Raw genomic sequence first — 19,312 nt, 5'->3', positions numbered from 1 at the left:
TTAAAAATCAAACCTTGTGTTCTTTAGAGTCAAGACTCGAGTTGAAATCTTGCCCCAGACACTTTTTATGTGACCCTAAGTGAGTCACTTAACTTCTGTTTGCCTCAGTTTCCTCATCTGTAAAAAAGGGATAATAATAGCACCCACCTCTGAGGGTTGTCATGAGGATCACATGAGATGACATGTTAATGCCTCTTGCAAACCTTCACCTGCTAGATAAATGTTAACTACTATTGTTATCTGACTCAACAAACAAGTTGGCTTCCTAAATTGCTACCCTGCACACATTTTCTCAAGGAAAAGGTATCACTAGCTACCGACCTTTAGGCCTATTTTTCTCCTCTCTGTTGGACTGTGCCTGCATTCTTCTAAAATCATCTTCTCCAACTGTGTTTACAGTTGGGTGTTTTTCAGAGCTTTTGACTCAGGAGAGCCAAACACATACTTGACCACTCTTCCCGAACAAAGTGCCTCCAGTAACTTGATTTATAAAATGATAAAAAAAAAACTTAAATTAAACAGAAAATAAGTGCTCACTCAACAGAAGCCCTTTGCCAAATTTGTTGGTTGGCATTTAGAGTATAAATATGACTTTTTCTTCCCTGTAGGAGGTTTCACCCTTATTTCTGAAAACCAGTGGAAGTGGAAAGTCTCCATTTACCAAGCTCTTAAAGGAAGAGGAGAAAACAGCCCTAATCAGTCTAACAGGGGCCCAGGAGGATGATGTGCTCCTGTTAACTGCTGGAGAGCACAAGAAGGCGGTAAGAAAGAATGCGCAAATGTCCACATTCCCCACTCCCAGCAAAGACTTCTCCTAAAGAGGAAGTCACATATGTCTGGTCTGTATTGAGCCCAGTAGCCCATGGCAGGATTTATGGCTATAGCAGGGGCTCCCACTTCCTTTTTATGTAGCACACAATAGAAATTGGGTAGTATTTCCATAAAATGGTGACCCTGTGAATGAGTGCTTATGTGTTTGAAAGTACTTTGTTAATCCCAACATCTCTATGGAAATATATGTTCACTTCAACTTTTTAAATATATTTCTTTTTTTTCTTTTTTTATTACATAATTTATTTATTAATTTTTAATTTTCAACATTCACTTCCGTAATATTTTGAGTTTTAAATTTTCTTCCCCTCCCTCTCCTCTCCCTCCCCTCTCCCCAAAACAGCATGCAATCTGATACAGGCTCTACTTGTACTTTCATATTAAACATATTTTCACATTAGTCATGATGTAAAGAAGAATTAGAACCGATGGGAGGAATGACGAGAAAGAAGAATCAAAACAAAACAACAAAAGAAAAGGAGAGAAAATGGTATACTTTGATCTACATTCAGATTCCATAGTTCTTTCTCTGGATGTGGATAGCTTTTTCCATGATGAGTCTTTTGGAGTTGTCTTATATCCTTGCATTGCTGAGAAGAGCTAAGTCTGTCAAAGTCAGTCAACACACAGTATGGCTGTTACTGTGTACAATATTCTCCTGGGTTTTTTTCCATGTATTTCATAATATGCTGAAGAAAAACATCCTTGAGTTCTCTTTGTCAGTAAAAGATAACCTTTAGCCTTCTCTTACAATTTTGCAGGTAGATTAAATCTCTACTTCCATATTAATGAATAAAAAAAGCATTTTTAAGAATGTAATATGTACCAGGCAGCTAGATGGGCAGCTGGATGGCTCAGATAGAACACTGGGCCTGACCTGAGTTCAAAACCTGCCTCAGACACTTACTAGCTGTGTGAACCTGAGCAAGTCACTTAACCTCCATTTGCCTTAATCCACTAGAAAAGGAAATGGTAAACCACTCCACTTTCTTTGTCAAGAAAACCCCATCAACAGCATTGGTGCTCTGTGGTCCATGGAGTCACAAAGGGTTGGACGCAACTGAATAACAACAAGTATGCCAAGCACTGTCCTAACTAAGCATTCGGAAGACACACAGAAAAAATGAAACAGTCCTTGTCCAGGACCTCACAGCTGGGAGAAACAACATCTGCAGAAGAGATGGAAAGACCCAAAAGTGCTCAGAGTTCCTTGGAGTGGTTAGCAGGGCCCAGAGGTCTTTGGGCTCATAAGTGTGTCAGCCGGATATAGAAGTTAGCGGATGATCAGGCCTCTGGTCCTTCACCTCAGCAGAAGGAATAGAGGTGGTGACTCTTGGCTTAGCCGCCAGGCAAAGGGCGAAAACAAAGTAGAGAGCGGACTCCTGGATGGCAAGGGAGAAGGGGGCTAGTGACAGGAAGTATAGGATTTCTCTTGCTAGTGTATAGGATCTGTCTTTTATAGTAATTGTCTGCACTTCTATGAAGTTCATTCTTCTAATCTGTGATAGTTTTACTTTTTCTTGTCTCTTACAGGGGGTCCTGAAGTACAACTTGAAAGTCAAATGTAACCCATAATCTCTCTTATGATAGCAGTAATGTGAAGAAGACTGAACAGCTACAGATTTTATTGCTAATGAATTTATTTAAGAGATTTGATTGTGTGGTTTTTCTGTTTTGTTTTCAGTGTGAAAATCCTATTTAAATAGGCCAAATAGTGACGTGAGCCAAAGAAAATAGTTTTGTTTTGCTTGTTTAATTCCTCCTGGACTTTCCTTGAAAAAAATCTAGAAATCAGACTTTTGAAAAATATAATCAGCTTTTTAAACATTCCAAGAGGATGGGAGGGGGGAGTTCTCAAAGATAGCCCCTGCAGTTGTGAAATGACAGAATCTCGTATTTGGAGAAGACTTCAGAGATTGTCTTGGCTAACCTATACCTTCGTAGGAGTTTCTTCCACACAGAGGTGTCAGCAAACTATGGCCACAGGCCAAAGCTAGCTGACCAGCCAACTTTTGTATAGTGTGTGCTAAGAATGGTTTTTACATTTTTAAATAAAGTTATTGTGTTGTATGTTGTATTTAAAGATGTAAAAACCATTCTTAGCTCGCTGGCATGGCCTCACAAAAGCAGACAGTACACAACCTTTGGCCCACAGACTGAAGTTTGCCAACCCCTGCTCTACAAGATCTGCAGTGAGTGGTCAGTCAGCTTCTTCTTGAAGACCGCAGGTGAAGGAGACTGTACTACCTCCTGAGGCCGACGGGTCTGTTTCTTTATAGCTCTAATTGCTAAGAACATTTTCCTTAGCTTACACCAAAATGTGCCCCTCGGTGCCCATCATTGGTAAATGGCTGGACAAGTTGTGGTATATGAATGCAATGGAATACTATTGTGCTATAAGAAATGACTTCAGAAGGGCAGACTTCAGAAAAACCTGAAAAGACTTGTATGGTCTGATGCTGAGTGAAGCGAGAACCAGGAGAATGTTGTACACAGTAACAGCCATGGTGTGTGATGACTAATATTGATAAACTTAACCCTTCCCAGCAATACAAGGATCTAAGACATCTCCAAAGACTTCGTGATGGAAAATGCTATCCACATCCAAAGAAAGAACTATGGAGTTTGAATGAAGATTGCAGCATAGTATTTTGCTCTTTTTTTTGCTTCTGTTGTGTTTTGTTTCTTCTTTCTTGTGGTTCCTCCTATTGGTCCTAACTCTTGATTACAACATGACTAATGTGAAAATATGTTTCATAGGAATGTATATGTATAGCCTATATCAGATTTCATGTCATCTTGGGGAGGGGGGAAGAGAGGGAAGGAGAGAAAATTTAAAACGCAAAAGTGTATGGAAGTGATTGTTAAAAACCAAAAATAAATTAATTTTTAAAAAAAACCTCAAAATGTGCCCCTCTACACCTTCTATCCATTGGTGTTAGCTCTTGCCTCTGAGGCCAAACACAAGAACAAACTAGATGTGAACGCTTTTAGACAACAGCCCTTTACTTGAAAACAGCCATCCTACCCTCCCATGTTCTGGAGACTGAATATCCAAGTGCTGCAAAACGTTGCTTCTTTGTTATTATTTATTCATGTCGGGGGTTTTTGGCTTGTATATGCTCTTATAAACAGTTTTCAAGGATAGCAGGTTCTGGTTTTATTGAAAATAATAAAGACCCCTTCTCCTGTGACCCTGGGCTCTAGTTAGTGAGGGCTCTACCTTCTCTTGCCCAGTCTCAGACCCACTCTGCTACTTCCCAGCCATCTCCAATGTGTCCGACAATTCTCTATAAATTCCAAGGACTATCAGTAGATCCCTATGCGCCAAGCCCCTACATTCGGTCTGAGTGCCAGTTAACTGGGCTTCCCTCTACTTATTCTCTCCCTGTCATCCACAGTGTTCTGTATTAGGAAAATTACGCCTGGAATGTGCTGACCTTCTAGAAGCCAGAGGAGTAGTGCTTCGTGACCCAGCTGTGTTCCACTTCCTTTGGGTGGTGGAATTTCCACTCTTCCTTCCTAAGGAAGAGGATCCCACAGAACTAGAGTCAGCCCATCATCCGTTTACTGCTCCTCACCCCAGCGACATCCACCTCCTCTACACTGAGCCAGAAAAGGTACCATTTTCTATGCTTTCAAATAAAAAGAGATAAGTCAAGACAGAAAACTTTAAATTCTGCATCAGAGTCTTCAGTACTGACTCTCACTGTTAGCAATTCAAGGAAAAATTAAACTGCTCCATACATTGCCTGTTTTGAGTGAGTAATTAGCAAACTGGTACTCATTTGATACTTACAATACCTTCTACTTAAAGAACTGAATCAGGACAGGGCCACAACCTGTTACTACATGAAAATCCCACTTCTTTTCTAGGTTAGAAGCCAACATTATGATTTAGTGCTGAATGGCAGTGAGATAGGAGGTGGCTCCATCCGAATTCACAATGCAGAGCAGCAACAGTATGTCCTGGAAGCAGTGTTAAAGGTAACCTCCCCATATGGGTTCCTCTGCAACCTTCCATGCAACATCCTGGTATTTGATAAAGTTTATTTTAATCAAAGATATTCTTTAATCTAAGTAAACCAATGTCATTTTACATTACAAAGTTAGCTTTACAGTCTGCTGTTATAGTTTTTTATAGTCCTGTATTGAGCTTGAGACATTGCTCATAAATACAGAGCATTTAGAATGTGAATGTGAAATGATGGTGAAAAGACTTAGAAGGGAGAAAAATTAAAAGGGCTTTAATATCACTCATTACAATAACCTTAATTTGAATTTGAAATATGGCAAATCTCTAGGATTTAAAGCAAAGCTAGTACTCTGGAAATTAGGGTTGTTAGAGTATATTTAAGGAAGAAAGGCTTGAGGAGATTGAGAATTATATCCTAGAAAGAGGGGAATGTTATTGGTGATTGAGGTAGAAGTGAATATAAGATGAATGGAATTTCTGGACTTCTTTATTAGATTCCCTAGGAGTAGAAAGGGAAAATCTGTGCAGCTTTAAGACTGTTGGCTTTTTGGAATTACAGGAGGATGTTAAACTGCTCTCTCACCTACTTCAGGCTTTAGATTTTGGGGCACCGCCCCATGGAGGAATTGCTTTAGGTAAGTGCATAAAAATCATTCCTTTCACCTAAAAAACAATTTGCTGATTACCTTGTTTGCAAGGGCCACTTGTCCCTCGTACTTTATGAAGCAAGAAGAGGGATGAATTTCAGGCTGCCCAGCCAGATTGTAAATACCCCAACAAGAAGTCTGTTTTCTTTTATGCTTATGTTACCTAGTAGTAATTATTGCCCAGTCCACAAAGGGCCATCAGTAAATTCTTAGGAAAACTTGTTATACATTATAATAGCTTTTGGATATTGATCCTGGATACTGCTCTAGAATGAGTGTAGAAAAAGAATATAGTCTCAAAAAGAAAAAATGTTCCTATAAATTAGATTCATGAGCCAACTAAAACCTTTAAGGTATTCAGTAAATTATGTTTGACTCCTTCAAGACTTCACAGAAAATTATCTAGAATTTGGATAGAAAGCTGACTGTCTATTAACCCCAAGTCACATGGCTTTTATTAAGTAACATGAGGTTTCACTTACAGGGCTAGACAGACTTGTGTGCCTTGTCACTGGAGCACCAAGCATAAGAGATGTCATTGCCTTTCCAAAGTCCTTCCGGGGACATGACCTGATGAGCAATGCCCCAGATTATGTATCTCCTGAAGATATAGAGCCCTACCACATCCAGGTCAAGAGGCCAGAAGTCACAGACAGGGAAGATGTCAAGTCTGTCATCTGTGAAACTGAGTCTTCACAACAGTTGGTCTTTCCAAGCCTTGCCACGACTGAGAATCCCTTGGAAAAGTTGGCTTTGGGCCAAACTCCTGAGCTTTTGGAAAGAAGGAAATCCAGCAAATACCCAGATAACCAGTGAAGAAGGAATGGAACATATGGAAGGTGTCTCCTTTTCTCTCAGTAATAGAGCGCATGGGTGCCACAGACTGAAAGCTTCCGTGCCCATTGGATGGAGAGGGTGGGTGAGAAAGACTCCTCTCTGAGATAAGTCATGGCGTCGTGCCCGCTAATCATGGCTCTCCAGGACACCAGTCACTACCCGCTCGTGCATCCTTTGGAGCAAAAACGATCAAAATTGTGTCTGGGGTGGAAAATGTTACAGTCGCTGTGATTGTAGGGTCAGGACGGTATGGTCTTATTGTCACCCTGGCAGAACTGGCTAAATTGTAGTGTTTTAATTTCAGAATGGGAGGGAGAATGAGTACCAAGCAAGAACCAGCTGCAGGTCCGGGGGCCCCAGGGTCATCTCACCTCTCCCAGCCTCAGTTTCTTTATCTGCCAACTAATCATGATACCACTTGTTCACCTACCTCACAAGGGGGTTATGAGGATGAAATGGGATAATATCCATTGAAAAATTAAAGTGCTATGCATCTGTTAGGTGCTATTATTAACTACCAAAAATATATACATAGAGGCAGCTAATCAGCTGTATATTACGACAAAAGCCCAAGCAAAGACTAATGTCAATAGACTTATAGATCAGCTGTTTATGTTGTTTTAAAGAATAACAATTTAATCAGTAAATGTGATCCTTTACTTTGAGTAAAAGCACTATTATGTGGCAGTACTAATTAAGATGTGCATGACATGGCAGAGAGAACACAAGGGTCAGGCGCTGACTGCCACACTACCTGTGCCTTGCAGGGTCAGGACTCTGACATTCAGCTACAGTTCCTGAATTATCAATCTCAGGAGATTATTATGAGGAAAACATTTCATGGCCTATAAAATAGCGCTTCATAAATGTGACCTTAATGGTATTAATGAAACAGAAGAAGGTCGGTTCAGTTAATGAATGATTAGAGTTGACAATAGAAATACAAACAGGAATATGATTAATTATACTTTCCTAACTTACCTTAAATTGGACTATATGCATTTAGTCTAGAATTTTAAAATAGCTTGATGTACCTGGCTATTTTTCATTAGGTTACGTGCAGCCAAGAGATATAAATCTTGGGCCTATGATCTAGTCAGCTAAAAAAATTTTTTTTTGTGAATAAAATTTGTCTTCATTTATGTTTTGAGTTGTACGTAATATGGGTAGGGTTATACTATAGAAAAGTTGGAGCAGCTAGGTGGCACAGTGGATAACGCACTGGCCCTGGATTCAGGAGGACCTGAGTTCAAATCTGGCCTCAGACACAAGACACTTACTAGCTGTGTGACCCTGGACAAGTCATTTAACTCTACTGCCTAGCCCAAAAAAACCACAAAGTAACATGGGGTGGCTAGGTGGCACAGTGGATAGAGCACCGGCCCTGAAGTCAGGAGTACCTGAGTTCAAATCCGGCCTCAGACCAAACACTTGACACTTACTAGCTGTGTGACCCTGGGCAAGTCACTTAACCCCAATTGCCTTTAAAAAAAAAAAAGTTGGCTAACTAGTAGGTGATGCTTTTCCCTCAAGTTTGTCGTGCCAGCAATGGCTCACCTTACTTTGGTAGGCACTTGGTAATCAGAACATTTTTAATGGGAGGATTTCGATGGTGACATAAAAGTACTTGTGTTTTCCTGCTCTGTACCAACTGAAAGTTTTCCCAAAGTGAACGGAAAACCTTCATTAGACAGAGCAATCCCATTTTTTCCAACTGTCTCTGTTTCATCAACATCTAATCACCCATTTCCTGATATTATGAAATATCTTCACCATGCCTGCTACACACTGACAAAAAACTCAAACCTGGCATCACAAAAACTTTGGTATGCTACCAGTATCCCAAAATTTCAAAGAAGTCAACATTAGATTCCAGAAAATATAGTCACGTTGCCTAAGTCTTTTTCATGTCCTCCATAAAAATGCTTATTCTGAAATTCAGTAATATTCTGCCACTTTTAAGTCTTGGATTCTACAGATACAGAAAGGTCCCATCTCTTCCCCCCTCCCGTGCCCCACCTCACCCCCAAAACACATGCAGTTGGGACTTAGTTTAGGATAATGTGAGACGTTAAATAGTTTGCCCAGGGTCACAGCAGCAGGACTTGATCCCAGCAAATCTCTCGGTATTTCCACCTACCAAATCAAAGTAGATTAAAGCTAAGTATCCACAGGCAGTTTAACTTTTGAGATGTCCTAGGGCAATTTTAAGAATAACTCAATTTGGGAATTCTCTCTTTTTTCAATTCAATTTTATTTGGTTATCAGTTTTAGATTCTTTCTCTCCTCCCCCCCAACCCCTTCCTTGCCCATTGAGAAGGCAAGAAAAATAAAACCCATTACAAATATATATAGTTATGCAAAGCAAATTCCTGTTGTAGCTATATCCAAAAAAAAAAAGAAAGGGAAGAAATTGGCTTCAATTAACACTCTTGCTCCATCAGTCTACCTGGAGGTGGATAGTATGTTTCCTGTGAGTCCTTTGGAATTATATTTGTTCATTGTGTTGAACAGTTACTAGGTCTTTAAAAGTTAACTACTTTTCCAATATTATTGTTATTGTATGAATTGTTCTCCTGGTTCTGCTCACTTCACTTTGCATCAATTCATATATCTTCCCAGGTTTTCCTGAAACCATCCCCTTCATCATTTGTTATTACACAATAGTATTCCATCACATTTATATACCATACCTTGTTCAGCCATTCCCCAGTTGATAGGCTTCTCCTCAATTTCTAATTCTTGGCTGTCACAAAAAGAGCTGCTATAAATATTTTAGTATACATGTCTTTTTCCTCTTTGATCTCTTTAGGGTGTAGACTTAGTAGAGGTATCATTTGGTCAAAGGCATGTACAGTTTAATAGTTTTGGAGGAATTAGGGAATTCTCAGTCCATTTGAGAATTCTTAAACTAATTTCAAGTTGAAGCCAAAATTTTCAATTCCAGCCAAAACCCTGAGAAATAACTGTGTAACATACATGCTTAAAGGGGGGGGTAGGAAGGGTGGAGAGAGGCTGGCCACTATATCTTGGGGAGCACAGTGGTAGCCATTGTCCTGCCTGGTGATTCTTGTCCTGTGAACAATTTCTCCTTGTTGTCATCTGATACTTCTATTCCCATGTCTGATGGATTCGTTTTATGCCCTTCTGCTTTAGAAACAATGGTCCTATGCAACTGGTTTGTTTACTCCAAGAATTGCCCTTCCCTTCTCCTTGTAAAAGTTTAGGTCTTTCTGTATTAATTAATAGAGCCCTTTTCTACCAACTTTTTTTAGGTATGGGTCATTCTAAGGTTGGCTGGCCCCATACTTTTTCTTTACAGGAAAGGGATTAGCTCAAGGTGACCATGGAGTACTTATATTTTCTCTTCAGAAACTGATAATCATCTGTAACAGAAAGTTGGCTGAATGGTCTCTAGGGGGTTTTTTGGCTGTAAAATTCTGTCAGAGTTATCTGTTAAAATATCATTTTCCATTTAATAGACTCCCACATCCTCTTCTCACTATTTTCTATCTCCTCTAATTTGTGCAGTGGCTGAAAGTCTGTCTCCTCCATGAAGACTTATGGAGCTAATAAGAGAACTTATTACTAGTATCCTTTAGCCAGAGACCCTTGGCTTCCAGCTAATAATGCCTAGATTAATAATATTACGAATATTTGTATGGCACTTTAAATTTAATCTCATTTGAGCCTCACAACAACCCTATAAAGCATCACTACCAAAGGTTTCCAAAACCACATTTTACAATTAAGAAATGGGCTTAGAGAAGTTAAATGACTGCCCTAGGGTCACATGGCTGGTGTCAGAAGCAGGTTTGGAACTAGGTCAGCACTTCACCAAGGCCACTCCCATTGCCTTATAGAACTCTTGTTCTCCATCCCAAATCCCGTGATTTTTTCTCATAGGCAGGGCTTGGATTATTACAATATAAACAGCAAATGACTCTTCTCTCACTCATGCCCTTAGAATCTTCCTTTTAATATTTTTTATTATGAATTTAATAAACATTTCAGTATAAGAACATCAAAAAGGATTGCACATGAAACTGAGCAGCTGTAAATATATTTATATATATAAATATATAATAAAATAAATATATAATACGTAAAATATTCTGCAAATATAAAAATCTCACATGATGGTAACAAAATTCCCCTTCTCTCCAATGTCTCCTTCTTCTATATATCTTTTCAATATCTCTTTGATACTCTTTTTTTGCATCATTATCACAACTCCTCCCCCAAATAGCTCTCCCTTCACTAATCCAGGTATAAAAGCCAAACAGTCTGCACACTGGCTGTGTCTGTTGTCAACTGTGTGGGGTGCTCAGGAGGACCAGCACCTCTGATATGAGGGCAGGGCTGCTCATCCGCCTTTGGCGTCTCCATAAACTGGAGAGCTTAGAGCTTGGGCAGACATCGGAGACGACAGGGTCATCCCCTGCATCCCAGGCCATCGCCAGTCATCTTGATTTTTGTCCGGCCGCTGGACTTCGGTGACTCTGGAAGAGAGTGAGGCTGAGGACTTTGTGCAGCTCTGCCTCACTTCAGTCCAATTCACAAGCAAGTCAAGACATCTCCCACGATGTCACTGGTCCTCTTCAGAATCCAAGGACTGACGACAGCAGTCATCACCTCCCTGCCAAGAGCTGAAAACCATGCAGTTACAGAAGTCTCCCTCAGATCATGATTAGGCACTGTGTTGGTCAGAATTCTGAAGCTGTTTTCATTATTGTAATTATCACGTAAGTTGTTTTCTTGTTTTTGCCTACTTCGCTCTTCTCTGAAGCTGCCATTTGTCATTTCTCATGGAAAAATAATATTCCATTGCAGCCCCCTTCAGCCCTAAATCCTATGATCTGTTCAGCCATTTTCCAGTTGATGGATACCAACTTAGTTTCCAGTTGCTACATCCACCACAAAAAAAAAAATGCCGCTATAAATGTTCTCTACATATGGGTTCTAGGATTTTCCTCCTTCCTCCTCTAGCAGCTGCTGTCCATGATAGCCACTCCTACCCACCCCAAACCCCAGGTGGTCAAGCTTATCTCTCTGAGCCTCAGTTTCCTTATCTCTAAAATGAAAGGATTATACTAGATAAGTAATCCAAGTGATTTGCCCAAGATCATACAGCTATTTTAAATATGTTAACTCAAACTTGCCTGAATTAAAAGCTCAGAGGATGAAAGAACTTAGGTGAGGTCAGGTTGCAAATAAGAATTAAAATTTCCTTCAATTTTTATTTTGTTTTTTTTATTTTTAGGCGTTTGGGGTTAAGTGACTTGCCCAGGGTCACACAGCTAGTAAGTGTCAAGTGTTTGGTCTGAGGCTGGATTTGAACTCAGGTCCTCCTGACTTCAGGGCCGGCACTCTATCCACTGCACCACTTAACTGCCCCTCTAAAATTTCCTTCAGTATACATTGTTTTCAGACACCTGGTATGTTTGCTGGAATCAGATGTCATTATTGTACCATCAATCTGTTTGAGAAGGCATCTTTAAATGTTTACAGGCTAATAAAATGTTTTGAGTCTGTATATTGTGGCTCTAGTCATTTCTAAATCATACCTAAAATTTTGAAGTCATGTTTGGGAAAAGCAGAAACTGCATACCATGTATGGCCCTGAATCAACTAGGTCTAAACCACGGAATTGGAATGTCTTCCTATTAAAGCAAACCTGAGGTCTCTACTTATTTTATATTCTGGCTTTATTGTCTTTATACCTCACTAGCTTATTCCTAAAAATCAATCCAATCATGGTAAGTGGTGATTATTCTTTTATTGAGCTTAGGCTAGGGTAAAGCAATGGGCTTGCAGTCAGGCAGATCTAAGTTCAGATTCAGCTTCACACTTGCTAGCTGTGTGACCCTGAGCCAGTCACTTAACTTCTGTCTGCCTCAGTTTCCTCAGCTGTAAAATAGGAATAATAATAGCACCTATCTTGCAAAGTTGTTGTGAAGATCAAAAGAGAAACTATTTGTAAAAAGCACTTAACACAGGGCTGCTAGGTAACATGGTAGATAGATGATTGGGCCTGAAATGAGGAGGACCTGAGTTCAAATACAGCCTCAGACACTTACTAGCTGTGTGACCTTGGGCAAGTCACTTAACTCCAATTGCCTTCCCCCCATCCCCCCCATAAGCACACATAGTAGAAGCTATATAAATGCTTATTCTCTTCCACTTGTAAAGTAGCTCCCATAGAGCCAGTTGAACTGAAGAATTCTTAGTCTGGATTCCTGTCTTAAGTTTTTTTTATTTTTCCAGTTAACCTATTGTAAAATCTTGTTAATCCAGACCCTGTGATATCATTGGTATGAGGGCATACCAAGAGGAAACTCCACCAACTGTAGTGCAATGTAGCTGTAGAAAGTTGCCTGGGGCACTGTGAAAAAGATGACAATTAGGAGCTGGTCCTTTTAAAGGCAGTGTCATCTACATCCTAATGGGCAAACATTACTTGGAGGCAAACAGAAGCCATCTTATGTAATACCAGCTTTCTGAATCTTAACGCTTGAGAACAGCTACATGTAAATACTCTCTTTGTGCTCCTCTTAATGCCCATGGCAGTAGGCTTTGTTTCAGGCTCCATTAATTAAACAGATGGCATACCAACCCAGAATGGCCATATGTGGGTGCTGGTGCTTAAAATGCTTTGGTTCTTATAACAGTTTGTTTGCACCAATAGGAAAATGGAAGGAGTGTCCTAGTCTTACAACAGTGACATAAGCGTTCTCACACATCCTCGAACACATACATCTATCTGGGTATGTGTTTGCACTTTGGAAAACAGGGACCAGGGAGCTTGTGTTTTCAGATGTAAGTATTTACAATTCGTTAATCTCTTTCCAATTCTAGGAATCAGGCAGGTATGGGAGGGGGAGGAAAGAAGGGAATGGAAGGAAAAGGCCTCATGCAGTCAGGGTACAGTATAAGACTTTTTTTTTTAAAGATTTAATTATGGAAATTGTTTGAAGGTTGTTACCAATTATTGGTTAATAAGTCAGATATTATAAAACTGCCCCAATAAATTAGACTGCTGATCAGCTTTCATCTTCCCTGATGGCTGAAGTGACTGTACGAGTGAAAAGCTTATGGCCTATTCAGCTATCTTTCTTGCTCTATCTAGTAACTGAGAAGCAGTGAGTGTTGATTTCTTGCTATGGGTATGAAAAATAATAGCAACGAGAACACTAAATGAGAGCTGTTGTTGGTCCAGGGTCACTCTCAATTTTTATATGAACCTGAGCAAAGTATTTCATCTCTTTAGGCTTCAGTTTCTTCATTTGTAAAAAGAAATGGGGCAGATGACCCACCTCTAGGCCTTTGATCCTATGAACTTACCTCTTTTATACAACCTTTGATTGTTTCACAATAACTTTGTATGTTAGACAGGTAAGATAGAGGACTGGAAAGAAATAGTGGTACAGATCCTCCTAAAACTTAATACTCCTACACCATCTTCTCTTAGATGTTGGTGTTCCCTGAGTCTCTTCTCTTTTAAGATGGCAGTCAATAAGCCAGTCAGCTTTCACCGACAGGGTAGCTGCTCCTGACCCAGCTCGGCTTACCTGTTGTCCCTCAGCTACTCAGCTGACACTGCAGCCGTTCAGAACTCTCTCTGGTCGATAGGAAGAGAACTCACAAAAAATTAACACTGGCAGCCAAGCAGAACTTTTGACTCAATATTTCCAGGTATGGTTTAGAACACAGATGTATGTCTGCAGGAGCAGGCAGAGAAGAGTACAGATTATTACAAGAAAGGGTTTGGGTTGGTTTGTTTTTAAATGACCAGTGTTCCTTTCTACAACAGCTACATCACACTGCTACCTTGTGGCCAACTAGGATATAATCAGTATCTAAGGTCCTTTCTAATTGTAGGTAGGAGTCTTCAGTTAAAAATTTTTCATGGATTCTTTTCACTTTTCATCATTTCTGGATATAAACCTCCTCTGTCATACATACATACATACATACATACATACATACATACATACATACATACATACATTCATCTCCCTTGTAAACAAGAAAAAGTTGAGCCAAACCACCAGGGTGATGACTCCATCTGATATATGCTACATTCCATCCTCAAAGTCCCTTCCTATGTCTTTTTCAAATGAAATCTATCATGCTAATTTTTCCCTGCCCTATATTTATGCCATTCATTTAGCAAACCTCAGTATGATGTTTTTACATTTTACAGGTTGTACCAAAAGCCTCAATGCCGTTATAAGCTATTAGTTTCAGCCCATAGTCCCAACCTATTAAAAAATCATTTTAAGTTTTGATTGTGTTCCCAAAAATATTACCTCTCTGAGCTTTGGAGTAACTGCAAATTTGTTAAGCATACCTGTTACATCTCTCTAACTTCCTGATATCATGGCAACCATTGTGGTGTAACACAAAGTGCACTAGCCTTGGAGTCAGGAAGACCTGAGTGTGACTCTGGACAAGTCATTTACCCTCTGCCTGTCCCAGTTTCCTCATATATAAAATGGGGATAACACCTACACTTTAGGGTTGTTGTAAGGATCAAATAAGACAATATTTGTAAAGCACTTTGCAAATTTTAAAGTGCTATATAAACACTGGTATAGTAGTAATAGTAGTAGTGATAGTAGTAGTGGTAGTAGTTGTGGTGGTGGTGGTAGTATATGGCTGTCAAAACACTTCTCTATGCTTGTCCCACCTGTAAAACAGGAAACAGCCCACTCTACTTATCTCAGTAATTTTTGTAGACCTTAAAGCTCGAGTTACGTTGAACAGACAAGGTGTCCAACAAAGCTCTCTGGTCCACTTACTATAGACTTTGATCCAAGGCTATTTATTAATCATCACTCTCTGTAGTCATTCATTATTAATAGCATTTATTATATGCTTTAAGTTTTGCTAAGTGCTTTATAAACATCTCATTTTATCCTCACAACAATCCTGGGAGGTAGGTGCTGTTATTATCCCCATTTTACAGATGCGGAAACTGAGACAGAGGTTAAAAGACTTGTCCAGAGTCACACAGGTCTTCATGACGCTCCATCTGCTGAGCCAAGAAGTTAGCTGCCTGCAGCTAGTAAGCTACTCATCAGTATTATCCTCCAAATCACGTTTCCTCATCTTGTTCAAGAATATCCTGAGAGATTTCCAAATGTCAAGTGTTCCCTACTTAATAATGTAAGGACTCTATTAAAAGTCGACATGTTGGGGCTCACTTTTCTTAGCAAACACATTCTGGCTCCTAGCAATCACCTCTTTCTTTTCCATGTGCTCATAAATCATCTGTTTAATAATCCACCTTAGAATGTTTTGCTAAAGATTTTTATCAAACTAATCAGCCTAATAGTCTCCACAAGCCACCTTTTCCCATGTAAAAAAAATCTGAATCTGTCTCATCCTTTTCATCCATCCAATTCATCCATCTCTAACCTTTTAAAGACATTTTTCTTATGATTTCTCAAAGACTGCCAAAAGTAGTTATGACCATAACTACTGTTCCTCTCAGTGCCCTGAACTGCAGCTCATGTGGGTTTGACAGGAGACTGATTTCAAGAGCGGCATTTTTCTCTTGATATGCTATCCTGCCCAGTTTAACAGGTATTAAAATAGGTAGAAGACAGAAAAAGCAGAATTCTACCGTTACCACTTCCTGGACATCATACCTCCTTTTTCTGTGCCTCTTCTTTCAGCTGACTCCACTTAGGCATCTGTTTCCTCTAGTGTGGACATCATGATCAGATCCCTAAAAAGGACATTGCTGTCCCACAACTTGGAGTCACCTAAATGGAGCCCAGCAGAGGTTGCGGTAAATACTGCCAGAATTTGGGGTAGAGATAATTGTGGTGGGAAGTGAAATGAGATTTATCATCAGGGGTTTCTGCAGAAATGGAGCCAACTGAAAAAGGATCCTGGGTTTGCAGGACAGTTGACGCTGGAGGGTTTTTCCTGGGTTGTAGTCTACATTCAAATGAGTAGGCATTTTATTAAGTGCACCAAGATGGTAGGAACCCTGCCTAGCTAAAACAGTGATGGATGTCAAAAACATTCAGTATTTGGCTGGACAGAGGTTAAGTACAGACTACGGCAGTCAAGACCTAGCCTAAGCAATCATACTATGATGTTTGTTCCCCAGTCTGCCTAGCTAAAACAGTGATGGATGTCAAAAACATTCAGTATTTGGCTGGACAGAGGTTAAGTACAGACTACGGCAGTCAAGACCTAGCCTAAGCAATCATACTATGATGTTTGTTCCCCAGTCTTTGTGTCCCTAGACTGTCTTATTTTTCACCACAGAGCTGGGATGTTCTAAGACCTTAACAGCATCAGCTTCTGAAGTAAACCAGTTTATCAGCAACATAAGGAGAAATAGAGGCTACCTACAAACTGATTAACCCATTCATTATGGGTCCAGTTAGCTGCAGGATTTGGTTTTGCTCATGGGTCCCTATAGTCTATCAGATAAGTAAGGTTTGATAGCTCAAGTTTCAGCGCTGGGAACCTGGTATGACAATGCCACACTTCCTAATATAAATTACAAATAAACGGTTGTCCACCAGAGCACATCCTGAAAGATGATTGTATTCCTAGGTGCCAGGATGTGAACTCCGGCATTATAAGGCTGGCATATGGGCCAGCACTGTGATCAGAGGTGCGAGCCAGAAGGAGGCACTTCGTCAAGGGTTCAGGAAACTCCTCCACTACATCCAGGGAGAGAATGAGACAGGTATCCAGCTGTTCAATCCCCCAAACTCTACCCAGAATGACCTTTCTTATCACTGCAAGTAGTATTCCTAAATCAAGAGCTAGGCTTCATACACCAGACCAACTATGCAGAAGGCCTGAGGCCATTTAAGTTTCTATCTCCATTTGGATTACAAAACCAAATGGCATTTACCTCAGGTTTTGCCCTTTTCTCTTAGAATAAACCGCTACCATTACTGCAAGGCAAGTTTTGCAATTGAGGGTGACTTAAGGTGGTAACCAGTACTAAGTACCCTAACAGGTAACTGAGGTCTCACCATAATTAGGTAGGCTCGCCAAGCTTTCCTGGTTATAGCCAGGGCTTGTTTTAACACTGTTGACATATTCCTACAGCACCCTCTAAATTCAGAAAGGCTTACTCGTTGTGGAGTGGCATTGCTTTTATGCCCAAGGTAACTGTCCTTAAATTATAATTAAAGTACTATGCTATTTTATTGGTCACCTTTGAGGTCTGCAAACCAGGCTAACAGCTTCTTGTAACCCTGTGTCCCAGATAGTTAATTGGTGCTTTTGCAATTTTCCACAAATTGGCTTTTTTTGTTAGCACAAACACAAAAAGGTGCATTACATATATACTCAATTACTGGCTTAGGCTAAATTTCCCCAAACAAAAGGACTATTATAAGCTTTTTTCCCACATAAACATATGTAACCCTTTCTGCACTATGCTACCATACCATAGACCAGCATCCATCCAAATACAGGTTAAGTGATTCGCCAACACATCCAAAGCCCTCTTCATCACCTGCTTCTTGGAAGACTCCCTATGCAAGATTAGATGCCTCAACTAATGCCCTTCGGTGGTTGCAGCAGGATATGTGGAGGTCACTATTGAGTTTTTTCTTACCAGAGACTAAGATTGAGATGACAGTGCCAGTGACCTGCCTGGTGCAGCCTGGCACCACTGAATACAAGGTTTCCTTCTTTGTACCAACTAAGCATCAGAGTTCTCCACCAGAGCCCACAGACCCGGATGTGTTCCTTGAGGAGAGGAAAGGAGCAGCCATTTTTGTCAGGTAGCTATTTGCGCTTCCGCTTCAGTGAAGGTCGAGGCCCTTTGGCTTGGAAGTACAATGTATCATCAGGACTTCATCCTACATTGTACTAGTTTCAATCAATACTGTATCCCTAATGGAATGTCAATTTAAGGTGCCATGACTGAGATAAAAGACCATTTCATCTTATTACAGGTCATTTGGAGGATTTGCTTCTGTGGAAAAATTCAGCAAAGAAGCAAAAGCTCTGGCAGATACTTTGCAGAAAGAGGGCCAATCCTTTCATTCTGATTTCTACTATACTGCTGGTTATAACAGCCCTTTTACACTCTTCAACAGACATAACGAAGTTTGGTATTTCAAGAAAGAAGAGCTAGAAGGGTTGTGGGTAAGGGATTAATCTTTGTGCCGACTTACATCATAGCCTTAATTCACATTCAATTACCCCCACCTTTAAAACTAGACCTATGCTAAGAAAAAAAAAATTAGACCTATGTTTATACAAAGTGCAGGCAGTTTTTTGGGGGAGGATCAGGGAAGCTAAGTGGCTTCATCTCCTGGAGCTAGATTTGCTGGTTAAGCCACAAAAATTTCTAGGCCATCCAATTCATCTTGCAAATGTAAGGATACCTAGTATAAAATTGATACAATTCACAAACCTAACTACGGGAAATGGGGAGGGATGAAGTTAAATAAAGGCCCAGGTAGTCATATTGTGGAAAATATTTGAGTTACAGATGGCAAAGAACTTCCTTGGAAAAATTGGCAAACTTCTAGTCTAATGGACATTATAGTGAAGAAAACCTGGGCACTCGACCTCAACTGGCATTGACTTGCACCTTGTGAATATGTGTATGTACCCTTTTATTTTCTTGTCAAATGAGATAATATGTACAGTTTTTGCAAACTCAAAGTACTCTATAAAATTCTAGCTTTTGTTAAAAATTGGTGGTTATGTTAAAAAATTTTCCTCATTACTCAAAATGACTAAGTTCACTCAGTGAGGCTTTTGATACTCACTTTACCTAATGTCACTTAAATGTTCTTTCCTTCAAGTATACCTCATAGTCTATAGAGTGGATGCCATAGATCATCCTTCCCTTTAATGGTGCTAAGTGAGCTAAGCTTTCTATCTGAAATTCATAGTTGTTTTTAAAGAAAGGTCATGACAGCAATTAATGTACAATGTCACTTTATTAAAATTCTGTTGTGTACACTTTAATAGCGTATTGGTGTTTTGTTCCACTTCTTAGATCCCTCAAAAGGTCCAA

At 39.9% G+C, this 19,312-nt stretch overlaps 2 protein-coding genes across 3 annotated transcripts in view; both read left to right on the top strand.

Annotated features, from left to right (window-relative positions):
- The window catches only part of DARS2 (aspartyl-tRNA synthetase 2, mitochondrial), a 28,635-nt gene extending 21,202 nt beyond the window's left edge, over nucleotides 1-7,433 (top strand). The window contains 5 exon segments of the mRNA XM_020970446.2: nucleotides 609-761; nucleotides 4,233-4,451; nucleotides 4,708-4,818; nucleotides 5,367-5,442; nucleotides 5,939-7,433. Coding sequence (XP_020826105.1) covers nucleotides 609-761; nucleotides 4,233-4,451; nucleotides 4,708-4,818; nucleotides 5,367-5,442; nucleotides 5,939-6,270 — 891 coding nt within the window. The 3' untranslated portion in view covers nucleotides 6,271-7,433.
- A 3,070-nt stretch (nucleotides 7,434-10,503) lies between these two features.
- Nucleotides 10,504-19,263, top strand: LOC110196962 (heme-binding protein 2-like). Of its 2 annotated transcripts, none has more exons than XM_078156487.1 (7): nucleotides 10,504-11,036; nucleotides 12,980-13,110; nucleotides 15,975-16,090; nucleotides 16,873-17,008; nucleotides 17,897-18,062; nucleotides 18,237-18,429; nucleotides 18,779-19,263. In XM_078156487.1, the coding sequence occupies exons 3-7, from the start codon at nucleotides 16,016-16,018 to the stop codon at nucleotides 18,821-18,823; spliced, it is 615 nt and encodes a 204-aa protein (XP_078012613.1). In that variant the 5' UTR covers nucleotides 10,504-11,036; nucleotides 12,980-13,110; nucleotides 15,975-16,015; the 3' UTR covers nucleotides 18,824-19,263. The 2 variants fall into 2 exon arrangements, with proteins under 2 accessions (XP_078012613.1, XP_078012612.1); XM_078156486.1 differs by having other exon boundaries at nucleotides 12,980-13,986.
- Nucleotides 19,264-19,312: the final 49 nt, after the last annotated feature.

This window comes from Phascolarctos cinereus, unplaced genomic scaffold, assembly GCF_003287225.1.
Source record: "Phascolarctos cinereus isolate Bilbo 61053 unplaced genomic scaffold, phaCin_HiC Scaffold_5;HRSCAF=322, whole genome shotgun sequence".
Taxonomy (NCBI): Eukaryota; Metazoa; Chordata; class Mammalia; order Diprotodontia; family Phascolarctidae; genus Phascolarctos; species Phascolarctos cinereus.
This window is presented reverse-complemented; position numbering and strand designations above follow the sequence as displayed.

Coding starts and splice junctions, on each gene's coding strand:
- LOC110196962 (XM_078156487.1), top strand. CDS start 16,016: ATGATCAGATCCCTAAAAAGGACATTGCTGTCCCACAACTTGGAGTCA. Junction 16,091..16,872: donor GGAGCCCAGCAGAGGTTGCG/GTAAATACTGCC, acceptor TTGTATTCCTAG/GTGCCAGGATGTGAACTCCG. Junction 18,430..18,778: donor AAGAGCTAGAAGGGTTGTGG/GTAAGGGATTAA, acceptor TTTGAGTTACAG/ATGGCAAAGAACTTCCTTGG.